At 53.0% G+C, this 27240-nt stretch overlaps 1 protein-coding gene across 1 annotated transcript; it reads right to left on the bottom strand.

The window, feature by feature from the left end:
- Positions 1–820: 820 nt before the first annotated feature.
- CHAF1A (chromatin assembly factor 1 subunit A) lies at positions 821–27240 on the bottom strand. The gene is made up of 15 exons (XM_026481103.4): positions 27052–27240; positions 24359–24409; positions 22674–23542; positions 16507–16563; positions 14607–14836; positions 14321–14381; positions 13973–14041; positions 11072–11298; positions 10388–10556; positions 10153–10233; positions 9379–9471; positions 8049–8301; positions 7051–7541; positions 1893–1989; positions 821–1301 (listed from the first exon to the last, which is right to left on the bottom strand). Exons 1-15 carry the CDS (start codon positions 27101–27103, stop codon positions 1201–1203), a joined length of 2901 nt encoding a protein of 966 aa, XP_026336888.1. The 5' UTR covers positions 27104–27240; the 3' UTR covers positions 821–1200.

Raw genomic sequence — 27240 nt, 5'->3', positions numbered from 1 at the left:
ACAGGGCAAAACCGGGGCCTGTGCTCTGCTGCCCCATCTTGGTCCCCTCCCCGCCCGACTGTGACTTGGCCTTGACTGCAAGTTGTCAGGAGGCCAACTAAAACGGGTTCCAGGGAACTTGACCGGCTGAGGTAGTGCGTCCACAGATGCGGCACACACCTGTATTCAGATGCAGCTGCACCCCACCTCCAGCAGGGAGTCCTGGCCTTCGAGTGCCCCGAGGGTGGGGTGGGGTCTCGCCATCTTGGCCAAATCCAGTGGATGCTGAACACGAACGTGGCAGCTGCCTCCTCTCCCGCGGGGGCAGCAGGAACAGAAAGAGCTCAACAGAGGGGGCGGGAGTCCAGGTTAAATGAAGTCCGTGAGCTCTGCCAACATCTCAGCGTCCCCAGGCCTCTGATGTGCTCCGATGCTTCTGTGGGGCCCGCTCACAGCCCCAGCACAGGGCTGCTCCAGGGCCCAGGGGCCCGCAGCTGTCTGTGCATTCTTCCCCAGGTGTGACCCGACCCGACGTTGATCTGGAAGCCACGGTTCTGGTTCTGGTGGCTGGGACTACACCCGCTCACCTAACATGGGCAGGAGGGACAGACCAACAGAAGCACCTTCCTTCCGGAAGCTGTCACCTTGAACTAGGTCAGTGTAGAGGCCAAGGATTTCACGGCGACAGTGCTTCTACAAGGTGTGATCCTTTATACAAACGACAGAGCCACGCACGGGGTAGGGGAGCGCGCACCTGCCAGCACAGAGCGGGGGGCCAGGCCCCAGGGGACAAACACACCGTCACAAGAAACGATGTTTGAAAAGACAACAGAAGCACCAGGCCAGGGCTGGACAATAAGTTTATACACACCCACATCAGGTCGAGGAGCCGCGGCGGGCTCCAGCTCATTTACAAGCATTTCATCACAGCGCCTGCTTGGGGGCCCACAGGGGCGACCCGGCTGTCCCTGTACAGGTCCTCACATCGCAATAATGCTTTATTAAAGGGCAGATTAATATGCAGCTTTTGAGGGGAAAATTTTTACAAATATCAAAAGGAACAAATCAAGCATCCTCTATAAAACTTTCCAGACCTCCGGGGAGGCCTGCGAAGCAGGACAAAGTGCTCTTTACACAGGACTCATAGGATTTTCAAGTATCCAAGAGGCGTTTGTGAATGCCCTAACCATTCTACCTACACACGCCGGGCCGGCGGGGCACTCAGCAGGGGCCGAGCGAGGTGGCGGGCACGGGGCTCTCACTGGTGTCCATTCCCACGGACCCCCCAGCTCCAGAAGTGGTTCCACACGGGGCCGGGGCCTCTGCAAGGCAAGAGAGGGAGGGGGCTTTAGCTGGCTGCACCCCCAGACCGGGTAGGGGGGCCCAAGTGACTGCCCCCCACGCCCACCTTCAGACAGCTCCCTCATGGCCCTCAGAGCCTGTCTCCTCCTCAGCTCACTCGATAAGAGTCAAACACTGGCCTCCCTCACTGGCCACTCAGCTTCCCACCCCCTCCTTGAGGTCTCCCCTGCCTGAGCCCCATCTACAGCCGAGAGCACCCCAGAACTCCACTGCTCCCCTCTAGAGACTCAGCCCAGCAGTGGTGCTGCACCTGCAGCACTGTGGATTCTCTCGGAAGCTTCTGGAACAGTGCCACGACGTGGTCAGCATCCAACTGCTGGCCCATTATTGTACCTATTTCTGCCATGGCTACTGGAGTCCAGTCCTGCTGTGTACACGGCAGCTTGCAGGTAAGTCATATCCTGCAGACCCTGGACCAGAACCCACTGCCCACACCCTGCCCAGCCCGCCCAGCGCGTCTTGGGGTCTTGCAACTCAGCCCCACTGTTTACAGCCAGGAGGCGCGTGGGAGCTAGACAGCGTGCATTCTTCCTTTGCTGCCAGGTTCTCACCCCCAACATCGGAGATGTCCAAGATCACACAGTCGCCATCCTCCTCTTCCTCCTCCTCCGTGTCCGCCTGGAAGCCATCCAGGTCCCCGGCTCCAACCTGAACAGACAAGGGTGCACGGCCATCAGCAGCAGCAGCAGACAGGCCGGTGTGTCCCCTACCACCTCCACCTGAGTTGGCAACAAGTTTGAGGGGTCTGCTTGAGAGCCTGAGCCTTGTGGGAGGAGAGAAGTTTCTCTCAAAGGACCTCATTCAGATCTTCCAAGACGACCACCAGCATTATTTATGTTACAAAAATAATTTGCCGTTTCTGAATCAGCAATCTAGGTTTCTGGTTTCATCCGAAAGAGACGTGATAAAATACCCACTTTCTCTTGAAATAAACAGCAAGGAACTCGGCCAGCCAACGTCTCCTTCTCTGCCCAGGGGCTCAGTCCCTCTGCCCAGCACCCGACAACTCTCTCTCGTCACTCATGCTCAGACCACAGTCACCAGTGACGACACCATCCGAGCCGCTGTGGGCAAAGGGCAGAATCTCCACCGACTTTCTGGAGCCGCATTCATCGGCTTTCGCCACAGGGGACAGAAGGACAGCGTGGAAAAGAGGGCCAATTTGAAACACCAACCGTCCATATAAGTGCCCTACTCTCTGTAGAGGAACAACCAACCAGCAGAGGCAGAGATGGGCTTATTTCAAAAGGGGGGCTGTTTCTCAAAATACTCCTGGAATCCCTCTGCCACAAAAATCTGCATTTGCCCAGAGAAGGGGTGACGGCACAGGACCATGTGGTGTGCAGCCCCCCGGACACAACAGTGGCCCCCAGAGCAAGCAGCGCTGCCACCTCGCACTACCCGTTTCCAAAGAACTCACTGGCTAAGAAGAGCACAGCCCACTCTCAACTCTGCTGACCAGGTGCTGCTCGGTTGGGTCTGTCGAGCAAAAGGAACGGACGGGTTGTACACAACCCTCCCTGCTCACGGGCCCGCAGACAGGACGCGCAAGCGCGGATGAACAAGGCTCTCCGAGCGTCCACCAGTTTGCAGGGCGATCCCTATCCGCACCCCTCCAGGCACAGGACAGGCGCTCGAGCTGCCACAGGGAGAGTTCAGGGGGACACAGTGAGTCCGCTACGGCCAGCGGGGCCAGGACCCGCCGCCACACACTCCGTGCTGGGAAAGGCATTTAGCCACGACACAGAGCGAACTCTGTTCGGGGTCATTTAGATAACAGCTGATTTTTGACTGGGAAGGGAAAACAGGGCCTGTCCCCATTTTAGAAAAAAATCGAGGCCCAAAGCTTGCGTCATCCGGGGGGCCACACAAGACTGCAGGCCTGGTGCCTCCCCTCAGTCCTGTTCACCTGACTGATCATGGCGCCCTAGGAGCACATGCTGTATGAGGACCAACTCAAAAAGACTTTGAAATTCCCACAAAATTTAAAAAAAAAATTAACTAGAATTTAAGTAAAAATTTGAAAAAAAAAATTAAATTTCCACAAATTAAAAAAGCTCAACCCAATCTAAAATATCTGCACACGTTCGAAGTTTGGCAGCGACTATCCCCAAGGGCACAGAAGCATCACTTAGCTAAAGCAAGTGGAAACGCTCCACAGGCTCCAGGCCTCCGATCTGACCTAGAAGTTTCCCTGCGTTTTGCGCGTTTGTGTGGGGGCAGTGCAGCGGGGGGCGCCCCGGCTACTGCATGCCCCCAAGCCACTCCCCCACGCTGCCCTCCCACAGCAGAAGCAGAGTGTTGTTGAGGGCGCTGGCCAGGCTCATTTACCCAGCCTCCCCGGCAGCGGGGGTGGTTGTGCCAACCAATTCTGCCCAGAAGGACTCTGGTGAAGTCTGCTGGCGAGGGTCTCCTTTCCAGCTACACGGAAAGTCTCTGCTGCCTTGGTCCTGCTGGCTGGAGGTGCGACAGCTACTCTGCGACCACGAAGGAGGGAGTGGGACACAGGCGGAGCCGGTCATCACCGGGGCTCAGGACCTCTTGCTGCCAAGACAAACCCCCATGTGCTGAAGCCGTGACACTGGGGCCCTGTGACCAGCGGCCCGGCACTAGGACCCCCAGGTACTGTGTCCCACTCTGCAGAGCAGGGGCAAGGCTAACTGCCCACGGAACCGCTCCCAGAACACCCCCAGAAGCCAGGTGCTCAGGGTTTCCCTCCCCATGAGGCACACCGGTGCTGGCCCACGCTGCGGTCCTGGGCCCATCACATGGCATTTCCTAAGAGGCTTCTGGCATTTATTTTTAAAGATTTATTTGAGAGAGAGAGAGAGCGCGCAAGCAAGCAGGCAGAGGGACAGAGGAAGAGGGAGAGGAGAATCTCCAGCAGACTCCCCACTGAGCACGGAGCCTGACGCGGGGCTCAACGTCACGACCCTGAGATCCCGACCTGAGCAGAAATCACGAGTCAGACGCTTCACTGACTGAGCCACCCTGCCGCCCCTCTAAGGAGCTTTTACAATGCAGACTCAGGGGTGCCTGGCTCAGGTCATGATCTAAGAGTCGTGAGGTTGAGCCCCACATCAGGCTCCATGCTCAGCAGGGAGTCTGCTTGAGGACTCGCTCTCCCGTTGCCCCTCACCCTGCTCATACTCTCACTCTAAAATAAATAAATCTTTAATAAATAAAATAAAATGCAGAGTCAGGTTCCTCACTCAGAGGTACTCCGAATCAGTGGGTCCAGCACACCCACAGCTTGGAAGGTTTAGCCCAGTTCCTGCCCAGAAGTTTTAGAATCCCAGGTGCAGCAGTTAAGCCCTGCATGGGGCCTGGAGTGGGGTTCACTTGCTTTGTGGCCTTCAGTTGAGCCCCCAACACTGCTGAGCCTCTACAAGACCCCACTGTGAATGGGGAATGGAAGCACGGGCTGTTCATGTGTATCATCAGATGAAACTCCCCATTTCATGGATTCCCGGACACACACTCTCACACGTCCACCTGTCGCCTGGGAGGGGGCATGCTAGTTTAACCAGGAGCATTTTTTCTTTCCTGCTGGCTCAGCAAGATAACAAAGCATCTTACCGATAAAACATAGGGATTCACTCAAAGTGCCTAGCACAGTACCTGGCATTTGAGGAAACACGTCATAGTGGCTGAAACCATGGTTTTCCATGCAAGCATGGGTTAGGAACACAAATGAGGACGACCGCAGGGCAGAGAGCACAATGGAGCTCAGGATGCAGCCGAGACTGTCACACGAGATCGAGGGAGACTCCACACCCACTCCCACGAAACAGACAAGGCCATGGCGGGGCCTGTTGGGGGCTTCAGGGCAGAGGCCTGCAGATGCTGCTCGGATCAATGGAAAACCGAGGCTGTTTTCCAGCCCAGCCATTTTCACACTGGGGTTCCCACTGCTGGTTTCAAGCAGAGCCAGCTACACTCGGGCTCCTCCTAAGACTGTTTGGGGAATAACAGTACAGACCATGGAAAGGTCGGCCGCTCAAACGCAGCTTGAACATGTAACGATCTAATGGAGCCCATCATTTGGGCTGAGGCCCAGGGAAAGTAGCGTTTGTGGGTCTAAGGCCCTGACTCCTCACCCTGTAGGCTCCCCACGGCGTGAGGGGCAAGCCGTGTCCACAGGCAGGGTGGAGCCCTGCACACAGCCCTACACTGCAGACAGGAACAGTCACAGTTTAAGAGGAAGGTTTACAACGTATCAAAGGCCTCATCTGCCAGCAGCAGCAGGGAGAAGGCCAGGCGTCATTCCAGGAGCAGTTTCTCCCGCCTTCCTGCTCTGATGGCCACTTTACTTTCTAAGCTGAATGGTGCCTCACGTCAGAGAAGCCGTGGGCAGGAGCTGGGGTGCGGGGGTGTCGGCGCCCAGCCCGCAGCACGCAGCTCCCCAAGCCACACAACCCCCCCACCCAACCGCAGAGGGCACCGGACATGAGCTGGAGACTCAGTTCGTAAGACGCCTTCATCGCATCCTCCTCGTAAAATCTGTAACCACGTGAAATGTCTGCCTGAGACGAGAACCCAGGGCTCACTCCACAAAATAGGTTTCCGGTAAGAGCAGATGCGTGAAAGGAAGGAAGCTCATCACATTCCTGTTCCAGTAAGGAAGAAAAAATTCACATCCAACATCAGCCAAGGCTGTGCCTGGGTCCCCGGGCCTCTGAGCACGCAGCTGGCACTGGAGACGGGCTGCCCCCATGCCCCAGGTCCCCACGCTCCACTCCTCACAGCTGCTCCTCTGAGCGCCGCCCGTCCGTGATCAGGCAGCTGTTCGTGAGACAAATCCTGTCCGTGCTCCCATTACATGGGTTCTGCTCGTCACTGTGTACGAGGTCGAGCAGAACCCCAGATACAGAGTCAGTGCTTCATAACTACAGCAAAAACCAGATAAAAAAACTAAAAAGTCACTGCACAGAACACCGGTGGGGGCTAAAAAGAAATGAGGCATCAGGGCGCCTGGGTGGCTCAGTTGATGAAATGTCTGCCTTTGGCTCAGGTCATGACCTCAGGGTCCTAGGATCGAGTCCCACATCGGGCTCCCTGCTCAGCTCCTTGCTCAGCGGGGAGTCTGCTTGTCCCTCTCCCTCTTCCTGTGCTCTCTCTCTCTTTCAAACAAAGAAATAAAACCTTAAAAAAAAAAAAAAAAAAAAGCCATCGAGCCAGGTAAAGACATGGAGGAACCTCAGAGGCCCATCTGTAAGTGCGAGCAGCAGGTCTGAGAAGGCCAAACCCCGTGTGGTTCCAAGTCTGGCAAAGACAGGACCATGGAAACGATAAACAGCTGAGTGGCTCCCAGGAGTCTGGAGGGAGGGGAGGAGGAGGAGATGGGAGCACAGGGCTGATTCGGTCAGTGAAGCTACTCTGTAGGAGACCAGTGGTGGATACACGTCATCACCCAGCCGTCCAAAGCCACAGAACGTGCAGCACCAAGACTGACCCCGACCGTCCCCTGGGGATGCGGGGTGAGAATGACAGGTCGCTGTAGGCTCAAATTAGGACAAACGCACAGCTCTGGGGCCACGTGGATAGAGGGAGAAGCTGTGCGTGCACGGACTAGACGGACGTGGGAAATCGCTACACTTTCTGCTCACTTTTGCTGTGAATCTAGAACTGCTCTAAAAAATAAACTTTATGGACGTGGAAAAAGCCCCTGTGGGGGGATCTCCCCAGCCGCCCGGCCCCACCCCTCACCTGCCCGTCGTGCCTGCGCTTCTTCATGAACTGGGTGATGCACATGCTGCCGGCTGACTTCCGCTTCAGCGACACAGGCGTCCCCTGGCCGGGCCCTGTGGCGGGGACGCTGCCACTGTCCTCCCTGGTGGCCGAGGGCACCATGGTGACGTAACTCCACTGGCACGGCACGGGCAGGTGCTCCTGGTCAAAGGTCTTCAGCACCTGCGGGTGGACGTACCAGCACATCCTGAAATCAGGCCTCTTCTCGTACACCGAGTTCTCGGAAATGATCCGCTTGAGCCTGGCCTTGGAGGGGACGGCGGCGTCCTCGCTGGCGGTGGGCGTCTGCGGGCGGGAGGAGCCGGGGCTGGGCGGGCTGGCAGAGCTGCTGTCAGGACTGCCCGAGTCCCCGCTGAGCAGCCCCCGGCGGCAGCGCTCCTGGAACTCCCGGATGATCACTTTGCTTCCGTTCACGTTCCCGTGCAGCAGCGGGAGCAGCTGTGCCAGGACTGGCGGGGGGGGGCGGCACGGAGAGAGAGAGCAAACATCACACAAGGCTCCCCGGTCTGTCACCAAGGTCAAAGACCAGTCAGCTTCAGGGTGGCCCTTCAAGGATGGTTTCAGACACACTCGTGAGGTGCAGGAGGCTGGGAAGCCCACGTCTCCCGAGGCGGGATTTCGCCAGATAGACTAGCACGCCTCCCTCTCCTTGGTCACAGCCAGCACGCTCTCCTCCTGAGCCACTGGACCTCCCCTGGCTTTGAAGAGCAAGGAGGCAGAGTCCTCAGGGGGGTGTGCGACCTCGAGCCGGGGACTCTGGGGAAGCGTGTTAATGAAAGGAGCTCCCCATACTGCTGCTGTGTTAAGGAATAAACAGATGGGCTCAGCACGCGCTGGCTTCTGAGAGCTGTCGAAAGGCCTCCTGCGTTTTAATCCCGTCACCGAATAAAGTTGGCCTGGGCCCAGGACAGCTGGGGCCCGATCCCCTCCCGTTCCCAGCAGGTGCCGGCACTCACTCTGCTGGTCTCTCTTCTCCCGCTTGGAGGCCTGGGGCGTCTGCTCCTCCTCGGGGGGGACGGTGTCCAGAAGGCACGCCGTGAACTGCTGCAGCACCTTCAGGTCGGCACCGCTGTCCCGGTCAGCCGCCCAGACGCAGCCGATCTTCACGGGCTGGAGCACGCGGAACCTCTTCCCCTTCGCCAAGAACTCGTCCCACTCTTTGGCCTTCAGTTTCTGGCGAACCTTGTGGTTCTCCGGGTCAGCACACTCCTTGCGGGGTGGAGAACAATGCCCACTCAGGGTTCCCAGGCCCCTGTGCCCTCATCCCACCCCCGGGGCCAGCGAGAGGGACGAGCACACACTGGACACCCTGCAGCTCCGGCCCCCACCGTGTCCTGCACCCCTCTTCCTAACGTTACCGGCTGCAAAACAGCAGAGTGCTTCCCTACACTCAACGGTGACTGGCACTTGTGCCCTCTGCTCTTTGGGATGCACCCATCCTCTCTGGCCGTGACCGGCAGAGTCTCAGGTATTCTCCGAGCCTCCCCGGTAAGCTGCTCAAGGCCACTTCAGATTTTCTGGGGAGGGTGTGATGCCAGGGCCGTCCAATCACCAACCCCAAATCCCACGCCCAGTTCACCCTCCAGGCCAGGCCCAACACCGCTCTCAGAGACGGGGAGGCTCATGGGCTCCACAGACATGCCTGCCTCAGTGGTTGGAAGTGTATGAGGAACACCTGCCCCTCCAGTCAGATTTGGAGAGACAAAACCATTCCCCCAGGCAATGTCCTACTTCTCCAATGCCCAAACACTACAACCTGAAAGGCTGTCGGAGCCCTAAAAGCAGCCATCTGGCAGAGTCTATAAAGTTGGTGGCAGGGGTTGGGGGTTAACTCGAAGGAGCACAGGGGAACCGTCTGGAGAGATAGAAAGTTCTAGATTTTATCTCAGGTGATGGATTTACAAATGTCAATCATTAAAGCTCACTGTGCTCAATAATTCAGATCTGTGTGTTCTCTTATAACTCGTTATACCTCAGCTAAGAAAATGTAAAAAGAACGAAAGTGCTTAAGCACAAATCTCCTGGCCTCCCTGACTCAGGTCTCTCACGCCACCGCCCCACCTGGGATTCTCTCCTACCTCTGCAGATTCCACTACCCTCCCCAGGCAATACTCAAGCTCCAGTCCCCGCGACCCCACAAGTGACTATGTGTTGGGGTTGCAAAGTGCATGTGGAACCGGGGTGGGTGAGCTCGGGTAGTGGTATCGTTGTCACGGCCGCCAGGCTAGTAGCGGAGCTTGGCCCAGCGAGCTCTCGGGACAGTCCTCTCCCTGCTCGCTCCCTCACCTCAGTTACTCCCTCGTCCTCAGACAGGTATCCATGGGGCACGAAAAAACCATCATCCTCATCTTCATCCTCTCCCACTTCATCATCATCATCCTCAAGAAACAAAAAAAACATGTTCATAATATGTGGCAAAAGAATACATACCTCATTTAAAATGTTAACCTGCAAACATCTAAGGAAGGAAAAGCCATCTCCTGCCCTCAGCGTCATTCTTACGGACAGAGGGTAAAACCCCATGAGTGAATCCCATTATTTGATGGGGGGGGCCTGTCAGGCAGAACATATGCGAGTGAAGCCACCCAGATGTAAGATGGGGGGTGTGGGGTGTGGACCAGGGCAGACCAGGGGTAAGCATGCCCCACCTAACGGGGTGGATGTTGCTCGGTCCCACTGCCAAGTGGGCTAGCATCACCAGGTAAGGTTTTCCAAAAGAGGCTAGAAATCTGGTGGTTGTTTTTTTAACTATTCTTTTTAAACTATGTATTTGAGAGAGAGAGAGCGCGCGCGCGTGCACACGGAGGCAAGGCAAAGGGAGGGAGAGAAAATCTCAAGCAGACTCCCGGCTCAGCACACAGCCTGACATGGGGCTCCATTTCACGAGCCGAAACCAAGAGTTGGATGCTCAACAGACTAGGCCACTCAGGTGCCCCTGGAAATCTGGGTGTTGAACGCTGGCTGAAATTTCCAGACGACACCGCCGGTCAAACACAGGCTGGCTGTGAGTGAACGCAGCCTTCTGGGCGAGACCCGAACGTGGTGCAGGCACTTGCTCACCCCCTCGCTGTGGGAGAGGGACTCTCCCGGCTCCTCCTCTTCCCACTCCTCGTCACTGTCCACCTCATAGTCCAGGAGCTTCTGAGGAAACAAAGACGCAGTGCGACATGGTTGTCTCTCAGGGCTGGCAAAGCAGAAATGCTAGAATCCAAGAGACCAGCGTAAAAAAGGCAAAACGAGGAGAGGCAGACAGACAGACGTGCTTGGCCGAGCAGCACTTCTGCCTCGTGCTCACCCTGTCTTGGGCCCAGGGGTCCCTTGGATGGATGACGGTCGTCTTCTTATTCCACGTCCCCCAGTACGCCGGCCGGTGATTCTCGGAAAACTGTAGAAGCTTCATCCTGCCGAACTTCCTCCTCTCAGGAACGCCGTCCACCTTGCCGCTCTCCACGATCACCACATCGCTGAGGACAAGACGCAGTCGAGCGCCGCCTCAGCAACGCGCCCGCCCACCACCCGGGCTTCTCAAGGAACAGGCCATCGGCATTTTACGAAGATGCGTAACCACCTGCTCCCAAGAAAGCTCAAGGACGTTCGTTCCAGGGACAAGAGCATGGAGGAGGGAGAAACAACATCACCAAGCTGCTGGCCCACACAGCACTTCCAGAGAACGAGCAGATCAACAAGAACAGCGAAATGTCCTCCCGGGGAGGCCGGCACGGAAACAGGACCCTCCCCCGAGACGGGGGAGCCCAGCCAGGCAGTGCGCGCTCCATGCGGCAGCTTTCGGCAAGGCCACTGCACAGGAGACTTCAGCACTGAAGGTCAGGCTTTAGGCCCAGGAGGGAGACAACTGGCCCGAGGCCACAATGAGCCAGCAGTGGATCAGAACCCAGAGCTCTGTGCCGGGACCCCCAGGACTTTCCAACTGCGCTCTGATGTCACCAACGGGCAAAAGTCGGTCTCCCCGGCCACTAACCTGTTATGAATATTTGTGTTTCGGTTTGAAACCATGGTCGGTCCGGACCTGAGGGGCTGCCGGCCTTTCAGATCTTTCAGGAAGGAGAACTCGCCACTCTGTTGCTGGAGGAGCTGGTCCAACTGATCACAGAGGTCGTGGTCGAAGGCAGTCCGGAACCGAGGGGCGAGAACCATGTGCTCTTTAATCTCAAAAGGGGCGAATTTCCCACAGGAGCCGGCCAGGGTCTGGAATGGAGAAGACGATGTGATGCACCGGGACGCCCGCCGCTCAGCAGCCTCCAGGGTGAGCCGCTGGACATGCGGCACGGGCACGTTGCTTTTCACATTCATCCGGGTTGCGAAGTCCCAGCAGACACACAAAAGGCTACATGCTGTGTGATGTCATTTACACGAGGTTCTGGAAAAGGCAAAACTACAGGGCCAGAGGTCATGCCAACAGTTGCCAGGGGCTGGAGGGCTGAGGAGGGGGGGAGGATGCTGACTACAGGGAGCCAACTGACAACGATACTCTTGATCTTGAGTATGGGGGTGCTGTGGAGCCCCATACGTTGTCAGAACCACCAAATGAGTGAATTTTACAGAGAATCATACCTCAATAAGCACGGCTATTTAAAAAGAAGGGGGCGGGGCACAATAGGCCCTGAGATCCCAGGTGAGGGAACTGAGCCCCCGGGGCGTGACCGCTTACCCAGAGCCGCACCGCGACAAGATGACTCACACCCAGAACCCCCACCTCAACACTGAAGGTGGACATGAACCTGCCACATCGGTGACTGTTCCCTCAGAATCATTCACCGCCAATGCTGGTGGGTTTCAGTCCCCCCCCTCAGAGCTCCTGCAGCATCTGCCATGTCTGTCACGGATCCCAAAGCTGGCAGCACACGAGGACGTGGGGAGTCAGGAGGAGAAGGAAACAGCACTACCCCAACAGCCTTCACCATGGCCGCACAGCAGGCCGCCCAGGAGTTGCCGAAAACCCCGAGGCCCACACCACGCCTGGGGGACGCTCTGGGATGGGATCCAGGCTCCATGATTTTGTAAAGCTCCCTGGTGATTCCCAACACGCAGCCAATTCCAAGAACCAGCCGACTGCCCACCTCACCGATGCACGTGCTGGGACACTGGGCACCCATACGGGACAGAGTTAGGGCCGAGCCTGTACGACCGAGGACTCCGGCCAAGCTAAGGAACTACACAGTAAAAACGAACAAACAGGGGCCTGGTTGGCTCAGTCAGTGGAGCATGCGACCCTTGAACTTGGGGCTCTGAGTCTGAACCTCACACTGGGTGTAGAGCTTACTTAAAAAAATCTTTAAAAACAAAACAAACAAAAAACAAACAGTGAAAACAATACAAAAAAACTAGGAAAGAGAATATATCTGTCTATGGCCTCGGGGTACACGAGGCTTTGCAACCATAAGCCAACTGCCATAAAAAATTTAAAATGTTGACATTAAAACATAAAATTTCTGTAGGATAAAAGACACTACAAACAGGCAAGAAGCCTCAGGCTCCCTGCTAAGCGGGGAGCCTTCCTCTCCCTCTGCCACTCCTCCAGCTTGTGTGCGCTCTCTCTGTCAAATAAATAAATAAATCTTGAATTAAAAAAAAAGAAAAAAAAAGCCAGGTTAGAAGGCAAGTAACAGACTGAGAGAGAGTTTTGTAGTGTGTGTCACCAAGAACAAAAACCCTGGCCGTGGGTAGCTCAGTTGGTTAAGTGTCTGCCTTCAGCTCAGGTCAAGATCTCAGGGTCCTGGGATTGAGCCCCACGTTGGGCTCCGTGCTCAGTGGGGAGCCTGCTTCTCCCTCTCCATCTGCCCTTCCCCCCTGCACTTGTGCGTGCGCGCTCTCTCTCTCTCTCAAATAAATAAATGGCAAACAAAACACAAAAAGATGTCCAACTGTAATCAAAGAAAAATGTAAAGTGAAAGAAGAATGTCAATGTTTTTGCCCGTTGGATTGGTGAAGGTAAAAGAAAACACATTTCCTCCCCTGGCAGTGAGGTGGGGAAGAGCTAATTTCCCCACGAGGCCCAGCACGGACATTCCCGCTGGGAGGGCACCTGGACAGGAACTAATGCAATTAGTAATTCTGTCCGAGTGCGCATCCTTGGACCAAGCACCAAGCCCGCGTCCAGGTGGCTGTCCTAAAGAAAGGCCCACGTGTAGAGAGGAGTGTCAGTGGCGGTCACTGTGCCACTGATGGGGCATCAATGGGGCAATGGCCATATAGACCGTGACACCATCCACACTATGAAAAGTTAAGTGACAACAGAAAGAGTGAAGCCACCCAAACGCACCAGCATGGCAAGATACGGTGATGTGACAAAATAGGGACATAAACTCACGACTCATTATGTCTATAAACACACAAATACACGAAAGGATGTAATGCACAGAAAGCTCTAGACGCGACACCCTTGCATCGGGGAGATGGGTTACCTCTGGAGCGTGGAGGGAGGGAGAAGGAAGGCTGGGGTCTCTGGAAGCACTGCTGGAAGGCTCCAGATGCCAGGCTGGAGCAGCAGAATTCTGTGGCAAACTCTAAACTGTTGTTTTAGGCTTAATCTCGCCTCCCATCCTGAGCCTCAGCTCCCCCAACGTAAGGACTAGGTCTTCTCTGACACCTTCCCACACAGCTCCCAACGCAAACCTGTTCAGGAAGCAACCTCTGAACATTTGGCAGTGGTTTTAGCAAATATGCCACTTTCAGCCTTTTCAAGGACATAGCGAATGACAAAATAATGAGTATCCAGCCTCTACCAGAAATAAAAACTACCTCTGTAAATAGAGACCGCCTCTTGATGAAAGGGAAGCTACCTAGTCAAAAGATACCATTTTGTTTTTCAAAAGGAAGAACATGACACAGACAAAAAAGCCAGAGGAAGCCAGCTGCTCACCTTGGGGGCCTGTGGGGTCTTTGGCTTCTGAAAGAACCTTGTGATTTCGGCCTTCTCTGCTTTAATGCGCTACAACGGAAGAGAAGATGAGCACGAAGAAATGAAGAGAGACCATGGCCCCTAGAACAGGAGCCCCAGCGTTTTTAAGTTGAAAGCATTCCTTTGAAGTCAGCTCTCCAAACCCACCAACCTCCCCCGCAGGCTCGGGCCACTCTGCATGACAGCAAGCTGTAGGTGGAGCCCACGGGCCAGAAGGTAATTTGCACAGGGGCCAGTCCCCACCAGGGCCACCTGGCTTCCCCAGGCGGAGGGAACACACCAGGCAGTGGTTCTGCGAGAACAATCTACCTTCTCTTCTTCCCGCAACCGTTTTTCCTCTTCCTTTTTCCTCTTCTCCTCCAGCTTCGCCCTGGGAGACAGGAAATTCAGCTTCAGCCCAGCAGTGCGGGTGTGCACAGACCCAGCCTGCACTCTCGAGGTGCTGCTCTGGGGTCCCTGGCCGGCGCGTCTGTGCGGTGTATGTGCGTGTGTGTGTGTGTGTGTGTGTGTGTGTGTGTGTGTATGCTCCCACTCCCCTGCCCCCCCCCCCAGGCCCCGTACCGCCCCCGACCCGGCCCTCTGAGAGCGCACGCACTCCAGCGCCTCCTGGCGCTCCTTGCGCCGCTCCTCCTTGAGCCGCTGCTTCTCTGCCTTCTCCTTTTCATCCTTCTCCCTTTTCTCGCGCCTCTCCTTCTCCTTCAGCTCCTTCTCTTCCTCCTTTTTCTTCCTGGCTTCTTCCTTGGCCCGCTTGGCCTCCTCCTTCAGCTTCTCCTTTTCTTCTTTCTCGGCCCGTAACTTGAGCTGCTTGCCCAAACGCTCCTTATCCTGCACCAAGAGACGGTCCCACAGCTGCATCCCTGTGCCTCGCCGGAGGGCCTGCGACAGGGTGGTAGGCGCAGAGAGGTGGCCCACCTGGGAGGGACGCCACTGGCCGGCACCCTCCCACACGGGCCACCCTGCTGCGCCTGGCCCTACCGGCCGCCAGCCTTTGTCACAGGACCTCCTGGGCAATTTGAAAGAAGATTCACTCAAAATACCATCTTTAAACATGGGGCGGAGTTTATCTTCTTAACTTCATTAAAAATGATGACATAAGAACCTCCCGGGCTACCTAATCAGAAAACCGTGATAAAATAAAGACACAAAAACACCTGTAGGTTTTGCTTCCCTATCTTTAAAACAAAAGCATTTTTCTTCCCACCTTCCCCAAACCAGATCAGAGTATAGGGTTTATTTTATTTCCTCTGAAACGGAAGCTCGGGATGAGGCAGAGACCAGGAACCTGCTAAGTTAGGGGGGCAAATGAGAACAAACAATAAAAGCAAAAAATGAATTTGTATTTATCTTTACATCAGTTCCTCCTTCCAAACAAGTGGCACATGGCCTGAGGCACCCCGTTATTATAGAAGCTTGAGTTCCTCCTCAGAAGGCTTGTCTGCCAGACACAGGGGCGCGCTCAGCTTCTGCCACAGCACCAGGGAATTTCCAAGGACTATTTCTGTCGGGAATGGGTTTCCCAACATCAGGAGCCTGGCAACTCCGCTTTCGGTCTGGGCATAGGGCTCTGCCCTCGTCTCTAGAGAATATCCTACCCTCTGCCCTAAGAAACTTCTGGTTGCTTTAAGGAAAGCCATGGAGGCTCCTGTTACAGATGGTGGAACGGTGCAGTTCTCACAAAGTATCCTCTGCACCTTCTCCTGACGGGCCGGATACTTGAAGAAGGTGCCTGTCTAGGAAAAGCGTGCAATTCACCTGTCCCCATTGCTAAGTAAGAAGGCAGAAGCCTTTTGGAAACCAGCCATACTTGAGCCCCATGTCCATTCCCACCCCATGTGTGTCCACCTCTGAAATTCCAACCAAGAAAGAGAGAAACTCTAAAACTGCCATCAAAACCTGACCCACACGAACTGAATGCAGCCACGAGGCGGACGGTACAGGGAGCACCGGGTGAGCACACACCCACCGTCATCAGCACCCCTTCCACAAGCTGGCATGCGGGCCTTCTCTGCTCTTTACAGCAATGAGAAAAGAGTCCTCTGCTTTGCAGCATGCGACATGTGGTGCCCCAGGTGACAGAGTGAAGGCTCAGAAGGCAACACTAGACAATAATCACCCATCTAGCGTTGTGGCCACCAAACCAGCAGGGCACGTGGGAAGGGGCCTGGGACGCAGGGAAGGGACTGGCTCTTTGGGAGACAAGTTTTAGCTACAAGGGGACGCCCAGTTATCAAGACAATAGGAATAACAATGATAATAATAGAAGCTTAGAAAAGGCTACACACAAAATCTTCAGATGATTTAGCAAAGCTGAAAATGATGATGCAACCCACAAGTCCCAGGGCACAGCTGTGCGAAACGAAGCAAGAATCAAAGCCATCGTCAGGACAAGCGGGGAAAGGTGACAACGGGCAAAGGAAAAGCACGGGGGGCCTTGCTTACTATTCAATGCAAAAAGCACAGCAGGTTAACTTTCTATTTCAGGGGAAATGTCTTACTCTTTGCAGTCTGAGCTTGTCCTTCTCTGCAGAAGCTTTGACCAGTTTCTTAGTTATCTGAAATGAAAGATATTTCTCTTTAAACATGGGTTGTTTCCATCACTACAGCACATATAACATATCACACGCTTCTTTGGGAAAGAAAGGGAAGGGGCGGAGTAAGGGGCTCACAGGATTAAGAACTTCTTTACAAAAAGAGCCAATGAAAACCTTTTCAGTGACCAGTTTCCACCAAACAGAACCAAAAAAACCAAAATGTCATGGTGGGGTCATGAACTCCAATGAACACGCATATGCATGCATCTGGGGGTAAAACAGGAGACCGGGGAGACAGATAACAAAAAGGAAGGGGGCCAAGCACAAGAGAAACAGGGCAGGGTCAAAAATAAATGGCAATGGGGGCGCCTGGGTGGCACAGCAGTTAAGCATCTGCCTTCGGCTCAGGGCGTGATCCCGGCGTTATGGGATCGAGCCCCACATCAGGCTCCTCTGCTATGAGCCTGCTTCTTCCTCTCCCACTCCCCCTGCTTGTGTTCCCTCTTTCACTGGCTGTCTCTATCTCTGTCGAATAAATAAATAAAATCTTAAAAAAATAAAAAATAAAATAAATGGCAATGGACAGCCAGCCTTGGCATCTGGCAGGCGATGTGGAGTAGACAGATTTGTAACAGAGGACACAGGATGTACCCTGTGCAAAAGGGACAGAGCTCTTACTGGCCAGAAGCCTGGCACGGCCGCCCGTTCCGATTTTTCGGAAGAGCTGATATTGGCAATTGTATTTAAATTTTGTAGATACTATCTAAAAATTAACGCTGTGAACCAAATAAAACAGGTCTATGGCCTAGATTCCCATTAGCCACCAATGTGTACTCTGCCTTCTGAAATGTGGGGTCAATGTTCAGGGGAAAAGGTCACCTTCCCAGAGGTGGTGACCTGGTCTAGGACCCCTATATCCTAGAGTACAACATTTTCTACCGTCCTGCTGCAAAGTGAGCACGGGCCAGAAGGACTCACCAAGATGCACAGCTGGATTCACTCACCACGCTGGAGACATGGCCTCAGGTATGAGTATGAACAAGTTCAGACTACTGGCCTAAGCTATCTCCAGAGTGGGGAACCCTGAAAACCAAACCATCAGATGGAAGAACAGTGGGGGGAGAGAGCGCAGACTGGAAAAGCAGTAACTTCCCAGGCTCCTCGGAGACAGAGAGGCCACCAACATGTAAGACTGAAGAGTTGAAAAACCAAAGGCCCGTTTCTCTTGCAATGTTCTCACAATGTCGACAAAACTTAGGCAGCGGTGATTTCTCTGAGAAAGCCCAAGACCTCGTGCAGAATACAACTTACAGATTAATAAGTTCAAGACATCCTTCTTACTTGGGACACACCGAGTTTTCTGGATTAAGCCTTCCCTTAGGAAATGGCTGAGCAGCCACACGAGTGCCACGCGCCGTGCCGGGACGCTCAAGCCTGTCTGTGCTCAGCACGCAGCAGCACCAATGCCAGTTACCAAAGCGGTTTTACCAAGGGCTTCAGAAAAAGCATCTGTCTCTCCAGAGTCCTCTGCCGCCGAGTCCCTGCACTTCCCCCCACCAGCAAGGATTTAACAGCAGAATCTGCAAGTTGCCGTATCTCCGCTATTGTCCTTTACGTTCAGATTTACAGTGCCAAATGTGATTGCCAGAGTCCCATGCGAGGGCACTTGAGGGGAAAACACAGTCAGTCTGACCCACATTTGGTGAATTTCAGATGCAGAATCAGAGCCTCTTACAGAGCCTCCCCTCTGCCGTGAGGCCAGGCACTCCCGGCAGTCCCGTCAGCGCGCTCATCAACCAGAGTAATGTGAATTTCACGCAGGACCCACTGCTGCACTAGCACTCACGAGGCCTTCCTGGTCTGGTGTGTTACCTTCCTCACATTTGGCCCAAGTGCTCACGGAACTCTCTCCAAGGGGAGACCACCTGTGTTACCTATCTGGAACTCAGCTGCCAAAAACAAGACCCGACAGCCCAGAAGGAAGCTGAAACACACGTAAACTATCCCACGTCACCAACTGTGCCTGGACATCCTCGCATTTTACTCGGCAGGATTCTCTCAGAGCCGCTTGCTCTGATTCCACGCACAGGGAGAGCTCATTTCTTAGTTCCTAGGCGGTGGTGAATGAGGTGAGGAAAGGCGGTGATTTCGCAGGAGCAGCTAAAAACCAACCCACAGGGAAGACAGCGGCGGCGAAGCCGGACAACCCAAACCACTCCAGCCGTGGGGGAGGCAAGCAGGCAAGATTCACCTATGCCTTCGATGAGCTCAAAGTGCTACTCAACAGCACCCCAGGGAAACCCGCAGAAGGAAGCCCATTGCTGTTGCTCTGTCAGGGCCGAGAATTAGAGACAACGGAAACATCCACCAACGGGAATGACCCCGTGAACTGCAGTGCGCCCACACCGCAGGGGTAACGTATGGCGGCTAAGGAGAGATCTTCCCAGCCCTGTGCAGAAAACATCAAACATACCAAGACAACCCAGGATGAAAAAGAAACATACTGACAGCACATGGCTCATGTACGGAAACAAAATGATACTGTGTATCCCCAAGGGACCGCTCACATACACGCAGAGAGAACATAAACTAGTGACAAGCTCCCAGGAGAGACAAGGGCGGAGGGACTGTCATGCCTCAGTTATGCTTTTTGAACACCAAGAATTTAATACTTGTATAATTTAAGTTATACCAGGAAAAGTTCCAGCGATCTGGGTTCATTTGTATAGATGCAGAAATTCTAATTAACACAGCTGTATCGGGGCACCTGGGTGGCACAGCGGTTAAGTGTCTGCCTTCAGCTCAGGGCGTGATCCCGGCATTATGGGATCGAGCCCCACATCAGGCTCCTCCGCTATGAGCCTGCTTCTTCCTCTCCCACTCCCCCTGCTTGTGTTCCCTCTCTCGCTGGCTGTCTCTATCTCTGTCGAATAAATAAATAAAATCTTTAAAAAAAAAAAAAACACAGCTGTATCAACATCACCACTTATGAAAAAATAAATCTTGAATCACCAATAAAGCAGGCTGAATTTCACAACTAAAATGCAAGCAAACTTAGAAATGGTTCTATTCCAAACGGTAAAATGCTCTAATGCTAAACAGCAACTGTTTAGTCAGAAGACCCCGGATTATCTAAAATTGGTGTTCCTAAGTAACTGTTCTTCAAAGCGAGATTCTCTAGAACCCTGGAGTACTTGAAAAAACAAACAACAACAAAAGAAACAAGAGAATGAAGCTCTTTGGGCTGCCATCTCAGACTCCCTGGGAAGACACAGCAGATCTACATTTTAACAAGACGGACGGACACACACACACACACGAGAGGACCAGAGAATGCCTAGGGAATCCAAATGCAGAGATTTTATGGTACCAACCCCAGGACTATGGGAGCCAAACAAAACCAAATAGGTTACATGGTAATATGAAACAGTGTGTCAGCTTCCCGTGAGTTCCTACCTACAATCAGGAAAGGAGGATGTGGAGAGGGAAAGTGGGGAAAAAAAAAAAAAAGTATCCCCCAAACTAATAAGGGTCAGGAAAACCTTGCGCCCGAGCCCTGGGGAAAGGTGTTAGCTGAGCACCAAACACAAAACTAACCAGCAAATCAAGAAACTCCTGCTGGGTGGGGGGAGGGAGATAAAGGACGAAGCTGTGGGTGTGGCTGCAAGAGATCTGTCTCTGTCCACTTCCCCAGCGAGTCTGGCTCTCCCAGCACCCAGAGGCGCCTGATGATCACTTCACTTTGCTCTCACCCTTTTGGTGTCGACCACCATCAGGGGGCTCTACTTGCATTCCTGTGGGCTCTACTTGCATTCCTGTGATGGACCAGCCAGCCCGTGGGTGGCAAGGGCAATTTTCTGCCACAGGCTCTGGGGCGGTCTGAACCTTCACCACTCACAGTGTAAATTATTTGCAAAACAGTGTGATAACACAGCCCTCTCAAGCATTTCAGACCCCCAAGCCTGTGCTCAGAGTTAAGACCCAACATTTCAGGTGCATGATCTCCTAACCGGCCACACTCAGTTCACGGGCTCAGCTGTCTGAGTGCTGTGCAGGTCAGCCGACAGAAATAAAATTGTTTCATGACTATGCCCAACTCTGTCACTTCCCGATTCCTGGGCTTGGCTACGGGCATAAAAACAAACTTAAAAAATGAAGTGCTTGGGGCGCCTGGGTGGCACAGCGGTTAAAGCGTCTGCCTTTGGCTCAGGGCGTGATCCGGCGTTATGGGATCGAGCCCCACATCAGGCTCCTCTGCTATGAGCCTGTTTCTTCCTCTCCCACTCCCCCTGCTTGTGTTCCCTCTCTCACTGGCTGTCTCTATCTCTGTCAAATAAATAAATAAAATCTAAAAAAAAAAAAAAAAAATGAAGTGCTTAAGAAGAATGGAAACACGTGTACATGTCCTGTTTCCTAGGCTATCTGGCTGTAACATGTCACATGACGGGGGATTTCGGCAAAGTAGAAGCAGCAGTCTGGAAGGATTTCAAGCAATTGGCTGGACCGAACAAGATGGCTGACAGCAAAAAGGGACATCAACTCTGATTCCGAGTCTGAATAATGGCTCATGTGGAAGTTTAAAAATGTATCTCTGGAGGGCGCCTGGGTGGCACAGCGGTTAAGCGTCTGCCTTCGGCTCAGGGCGTGATCCCGGCGTTCTGGGATCGAGCCCCACATCAGGCTCCTCCGCTGGGAGCCTGCATCTTCCTCTCCCACTCCCCCTGCTTGTGTTCCCTCTCTCGCTGCCTGTCTCTATCTCTGTCGAATAAAATAAATAAAAATCTTTAAAAAAAAAAAATGTATCTCTGGGGGCGCCTGCGTGGCACAGCGGTTAAGCGTCTGCCTTCGGCTCAGGGCGTGATCCCGGCGTTATGGGATCGAGCCCCACACCAGGCTCCTCCGCTATGAGCCTGCTTCTTCCTCTCCCACTCTCCCTGCTTGTGTTCCCTCTCTCGCTGGCTGTCTCTATCTCTGTCGAATAAATAAATAAAACCTTAAAAAAAAAATGTATCTCTGTCTGCAAGAAAAAAAGATTGCTCCACTCTTGACATTTTGAAAACCTAAAGACAAGGCCATTTTTTCTTTTCTTCTAAACTCCTCAGGAGATAAAAGCCATGGAACCATCTAGAAAAAAAATTAGTCCTTTAGAATCAAATTTTAGAAAAGTGATCAAGGTCAAATCAAGCAGGTACAGTAGAGACTGAATGATCCAACACAGGACCTGATCTTACATTAAAAAGCCCCCCCCAAAACAAAACAACCTAAGGGCACCTGGCTGGCTCTGTGGGTGGAGCATGCAACTTTTGATCTCGGTGTCCTGAGTTTGAGCCCCACGCTGGGTGTGGAGCCTACTTAAAACAAACAAAAGCCTAAGGTAAACAAAAATTCTACAAAACCCAAATACCGAAGAACAAAAACCAAAAAACCCAAAACAAAGAACACCATTAAACACACTTCTGGACTCTTGACTCATTTTAGCAGTTTTACCCATAAGACCCTAAGGGTGGGTGAGAGCAGAGACAGCAGCTGCCACCGTGCTGATCACCAACCAGCAGCAGAAACAGACATTTCAAAAGTCATCTTTCTGTGGTCCTTAAAAAATGGTGCATGTTTTCCTTTTGTTCTTGTTGCTCTGGGTGAGGTTTCTCGGTGGGTGCCTAGGCTGACGAGAGCTGACCCTACTGAATCTCCATTTTATTCTTACTGCTGTCTCGGGGTCTCTTCACCAAGACTCGTTACCTTCAACACCCTTACAAGCCTGTGTTGGAACAGCAAGGAGAAACGGAGGGAGCTAACACTTGACACGAGGGGTCACAGTTGCCTGCTTACAAGCGTTCCTCACTAAAGTTGCTAAGTTGACCAGCACCACTCATCAGTGTGAAAAACCATGGCTACCAAGACGGCAGTTCACAGAAGACACCTGACACACTGGTGACTAACAGCCACCAGTACGTTGCAATGGACATGTAACTGAACACCCCTAATGGTGTTTGATAGTCAAAGATTTCTGAATCAGTTTGTGGCCCCACCTGCTTGGCCACTAACCATCTGGGTGACACAGTATCCCCAGGGGAAGAGCGAGAGGCTGAATGCCGTCAGCACTGCCTCGCTGGCATTGGGCAGATACTTACTCTGTGGATAGGTGTGGAGGTGGGGGAGGGTCTGGGACTGCTGAGCTGCTTTTTGGAAGCAGACTGCCCCTCAGGTGAGCTGGTAGGAGAGGAAGAACCCCGGGACGAGTGGCTAAGAACAGAGTCTTCTTCAGGGCCGGACTCCAGCATCTCGCTCTCAGAGGGCAGGCCCCGCTCTGCAGGTGTCATGGGAGGAGACTTGGCTTGAGGAGGTTTTGCAGCCAGGATGTCCTGCAAAACCACCACCGGCACCTTCCCTTTGAACAGGATGCCCCCGGCTTCACTCCAACCACCCGGGTCCTTCTCGGAGCATGTTCTCGGAGCACCTGTCAGCACAGGGCAGCTTGGGGGCGAGCCTTTCTGCCCATCTCCGTTGCTCTCTGCGCCCCTGGAGCCAGCACCCTCCTCCTCTGTTTTGCATGGAAAGTCTGAAAGGGTCTCCTCCGGACACGTCAGCTTGTCCTCCAGACTGGCCTCCAGCAGCCCCCTGTCACCTCCAGCTTCTTCTCTGACCCCACTTACAGCCTCCTCGGAGGGAGAGGCTGCAGCATCTAGTTTACTGTGGGCCGCAACGCCATCTAGTTGGTCACTCGAGTCCTCCGTCAAATCAATGATGACCATGCTCTGGTCAATATTGGTTTTGACTCTACTTCTTAAAAAGTTATCTAAGGGACCCTTCCCATTGACAAGTTTTGGACTACAGTCTATGTCAGAACCCATATGACCGTTGTTCTCCAAGGTGTCCAAAGAGGTCTCCAGATCAGGTACTTGACTTTGTGCAGGAGTGCCCTCAGAACTCCTCGTGTCATCCAACCCATCCTCGCTCTTCTCCTTTGGGACAAGATTCAGGCGCTTGAAGGGCAGACGAGCTAAAACAGAGAGAGGAGGCTGTCTTTACAGGGAAAGTGCGAAGAGTGACAACCCATCAATAATTTAGTATTCCATATGCTCAACAAGTATTAACCTTGCTGGGCTGGAGGTGGGCCCAGAGGGTGGGGATTTTTCTATAAAACACTCATGCCCTCAGTTTCCACAGTTTGCCCCTGCCCCTGATCCTTTCACCTCAGAGACTGTTGCCCTTAACATGACTCCCCTCAACACCAAACTTGCTGTCACTCATCAAGGGAGGAGGAAAGCTGCTCCAGGGGAACCAGAGACCAAGTTTTAAAACTCAGAAACCCTAGTTTTTTATACAGTCACGTAGCTAATCTGACCTAAGGGCAAATATACTACTCTTTTCACACAAAAGGATTTGGAAACATTTATCGTCCTGTACAGCAGTGGTTCAACCAGGGGCAGTTGTACCTGCCAGGGACATCTGACCAAGTCTGGAGATATTATTGGTTGTCATGACTTGGGTGAGCAACCAGCAATGCTGCTAAACCCTACAACAGAGAGGACAGCCCTACACTGTGACAAAAAATTACAGAACGTCAATAGTGCTGAAGTAGAGAAACCTTAGTAAAGGCAGTGACCACTGCCTGGGAACCTAAGAAAACAGTAACATAATCACATAGGTTCCCTAGCTTCTGATTGGAAGGTGCAACTGTTTATCTTGCCCCAAGCCCTTGAGCCCTGAGGACCCCAGCAGAAGGCCCCTACTCAAAGGAAATTAAAAATATGACTGAGGAGACAATGAAGGATAAAAATTAGGAACAGTTTTTAGCCCCTTCCCAGAAAGTTACCTTGTATTAACTTCTTGACTGGAAAAGCTGGTCTGTCTTTGCAATCCATGGCTGTGAAGGAAGTGTCAAAGGATAAGTTATTAAAACTTGGAAATAATGAAGTAATAAATACATATGCAGCCACCTAATATGTCCAATGCGGTTGTCCAGTGGGGGCAATTTTGCCACCCCCACCACAGGGCCTTTGGCAATGTTTAGGGGCATTCTTGGTTGTTGTGAGGGGGCGCATCTAGTGGGTAGAGGACAGAGATCCTACTAAATATACTAAAATACACAGAACGGCACTCACGACAGAATTATCTGCCCAAAATGTTAATAGGTTGAGAAATTCTGCTGTCAACACTGTCACACCTTTTCATCTCTGTGTGGTAATTATTGCTCTGAAATTTACATTATTGTGTCCCCCCTCCAACCCCGGCCACACACACACAATGCCAGCTCTGTGACAACATAGAGATTTGTTCCACACTGTACCCTTTGAACCTAGCTCAGAACCGGCACATAGTGGGACACCAATGAGCATGGTAACAGGGACAGCGAAAAGGAGAATGATGGGGCACCTGGCTGGCTCAGTTGGTGGAACGTGCGACTCTTGATCTCAGGATTGTGAGTTCGAACCCCACACTGATTGCAGAGATTACTTAAAAATAAAATCTTAAAAAAAGAGAGAGAGAGAGAGAGAAAAGAAAAGGAGAAAGAGTGCAAGCAGAGATGACAGAAAACACTGCATTATCGATTTCACCGTTAATGACCTCAAAATGTCCTCCTCCAATCAACCCATCCCCACCACCAAATCTGTAAAATCAGAATAGGGCTTATTTTCTTTTTAAATGGAGTCCACACAGGTAAAACAATTTAAAGCATGTTGAGCTTGCCAGGCTGGAGCTGAAGTGCTGTCAAGAAGGGGAGATGTTTTCCTGCACGAAAAAATCTCAAGAAAAGCATCTAATAATATCAAAGCTGGTACAGAAATGACTGTAAATAGAACTAAGGGGAAAATATCCTTAAATTGGTTAGAATAAGTTTAGAAGCTGACACCTGCGAGGAGATCTGGCTTGAAAAAAATCTAGGTTAGATATTTGGGCCAATCTACATATGTTTTGTAAAAGATACATACAAATGAGTATTTTTAAAAAGCAGATCAATGTTTCTAAAAAACTGGGCTGTCCATAGATGAAACTGCTCTAGCCTACCCCCCAAGCTTGGAAAACGAGTACCCTGAAGATTCACATTTCCTTTACATTTCCTTTCTACCCATTTCAAGACAGTATCATTCTCAAGTCCTTGTTTACCAAAGACATGATTCCCCCCCTCAACTAAAGTATACATAATCTTTACCTACTTAAATTTATTTTTAGGACAACCACAAGTATTTACTGGTATGGCCTTGAGTCACCAGCTTTGATGTGAGTGGAACACAAGTGACCTAGGACCAGAAACATACAAGAGTAGCCCCCCCCCCCAGGGATCTGAACTGTTCAAAGGTACACGTACAATTAACACACACTGGTGTCTAAAGTTACCAGTGCTCTTCACTCTGAGATTACATGCCTAATTTTATTTAGCATTAAAACACCCCTTCCTTTTATGGTAGGATGGTCATAGCAAGGTAGTGTTTTCTAAATTTTTACATTAAACATCCTTACTGGATCAATCTGTCCCATGACAATCTGTCCCAACTTTATTGATATGGATTTTATGTCTCCATGAAATTTCAAAGTTTGGAAACAATTGGAACAGTGCTTCTCAATCAGGGGGCGATTCTGCCCGCCCCATCCTGGGGCCCCTTGGCAACGCCTGGATACATTTCTGGTTGTCACAAAAAGGAAAAAGGGGATGCTACTGGGATCTAATGGGTGGAGGCCAGGGACGCTGCTCAACACCCTATAATGCACAGGACAGCCCCAAATGTCAACAGTGCCCAGACTGAGAAACCCTGGAGTAGACTAACTGATTTCCCTGTCAACCCTTAATTCAATGAACAGGTTATTTATCCGCCACTATGTGCCAAGCATCGCGCCAGTGCTAGGGACAAAATGGGAGTCAAGCAAGGTAGACAGGCAGTCTGGTCCTCCTTGGTTCACCATCCCACGTTTCCGAGGCCCTGCCAGATGCTAGAAAGCCCCCTCCCAAAGTGGGGTGGGGGAGGGGAAGACAAGTCTTCACCTTGCATAGCTGGCAGGATCAAGAACCCGGGCGTCCCAGCTCCCTGACGACCCCACCATCTAGGTCTCTTACCTGGGCTTGCCCTGACCCGCAGACGCAGCTGTTCTGGTTCCCGAGCCCGTGTGCCCCCGGGCCTCAGTTTCCCCACCCGACCAGAGGGCCGCTGCACGGTCCAACTTGCTCAGGGGACACAAACGCACTCAGCAACCTGCAAAGTCAGCCCTTTCGCCTCCCTGGACCTCAGTCTCCCCTCTGGGCCACACCGACCCGTCACCGCTGAGCCCTGCAAGGACAAACTGACGCAAAAGCGCCGGAAAAAAATGGTCGCGGCCGCAACAATAACGTCAAGGAGGGCGCCCTTCGGGTCGCAAGGCCCTGGCTCCGACCGTAACGGCCGCACCGACCGAACGCCCGCCGAAGAGAAGCGGGCCCGGGGCTGGGAGGCCCGTCCGCCCCCAACTGCCGCCTCGGCCTGCTCAGGCCGCGCGCCGCGCCCCCCCTTCCCCTCGGTGCGGGCCCGAACCGACCTGTGGCCGCTCCCCTGGCGCCGGGCGCCCCGCACTCCAGATCCTCCAGCATCGCCCCGGCGGCAGCTCGAGCTCCCCTCAGGCGGCGGAGGCGCGGGCTCTGTTCAGGCGGCCACTGCCGCTCGCCCTCCCGCCCGCGCCGCTGCTGCCGCGGCCGCCGAGCTCGTATTTGGCGGGAACCGCGGCGAC

Source organism: Ursus arctos, unplaced genomic scaffold (genome assembly GCF_023065955.2).
Source record: "Ursus arctos isolate Adak ecotype North America unplaced genomic scaffold, UrsArc2.0 scaffold_14, whole genome shotgun sequence".
In the NCBI taxonomy this organism is placed as follows: domain Eukaryota; kingdom Metazoa; phylum Chordata; class Mammalia; order Carnivora; family Ursidae; genus Ursus; species Ursus arctos.
The sequence above is the reverse complement of the archived record's forward strand: the minus strand, read 5'-3'. Positions and strand labels throughout refer to the sequence as shown.

Excerpts from the sequence above, each read along its gene's own strand:
- CHAF1A (XM_026481103.4), bottom strand. The coding sequence starts at position 27,103 with ATGCTGGAGGATCTGGAGTGCGGGGCGCCCGGCGCCAGGGGAGCGGCC. Across the intron at positions 23,543-24,358 it reads AGTCAAGAAGTTAATACAAG|CTCGTCTGCCCTTCAAGCGC; the intron begins GTAACTTTCTGG and ends TCTCTGTTTTAG. Across the intron at positions 1,990-7,050 it reads AGCGCAGGCACGACGGGCAG|GTTGGAGCCGGGGACCTGGA; the intron begins GTGAGGGGTGGG and ends TTGTCTGTTCAG.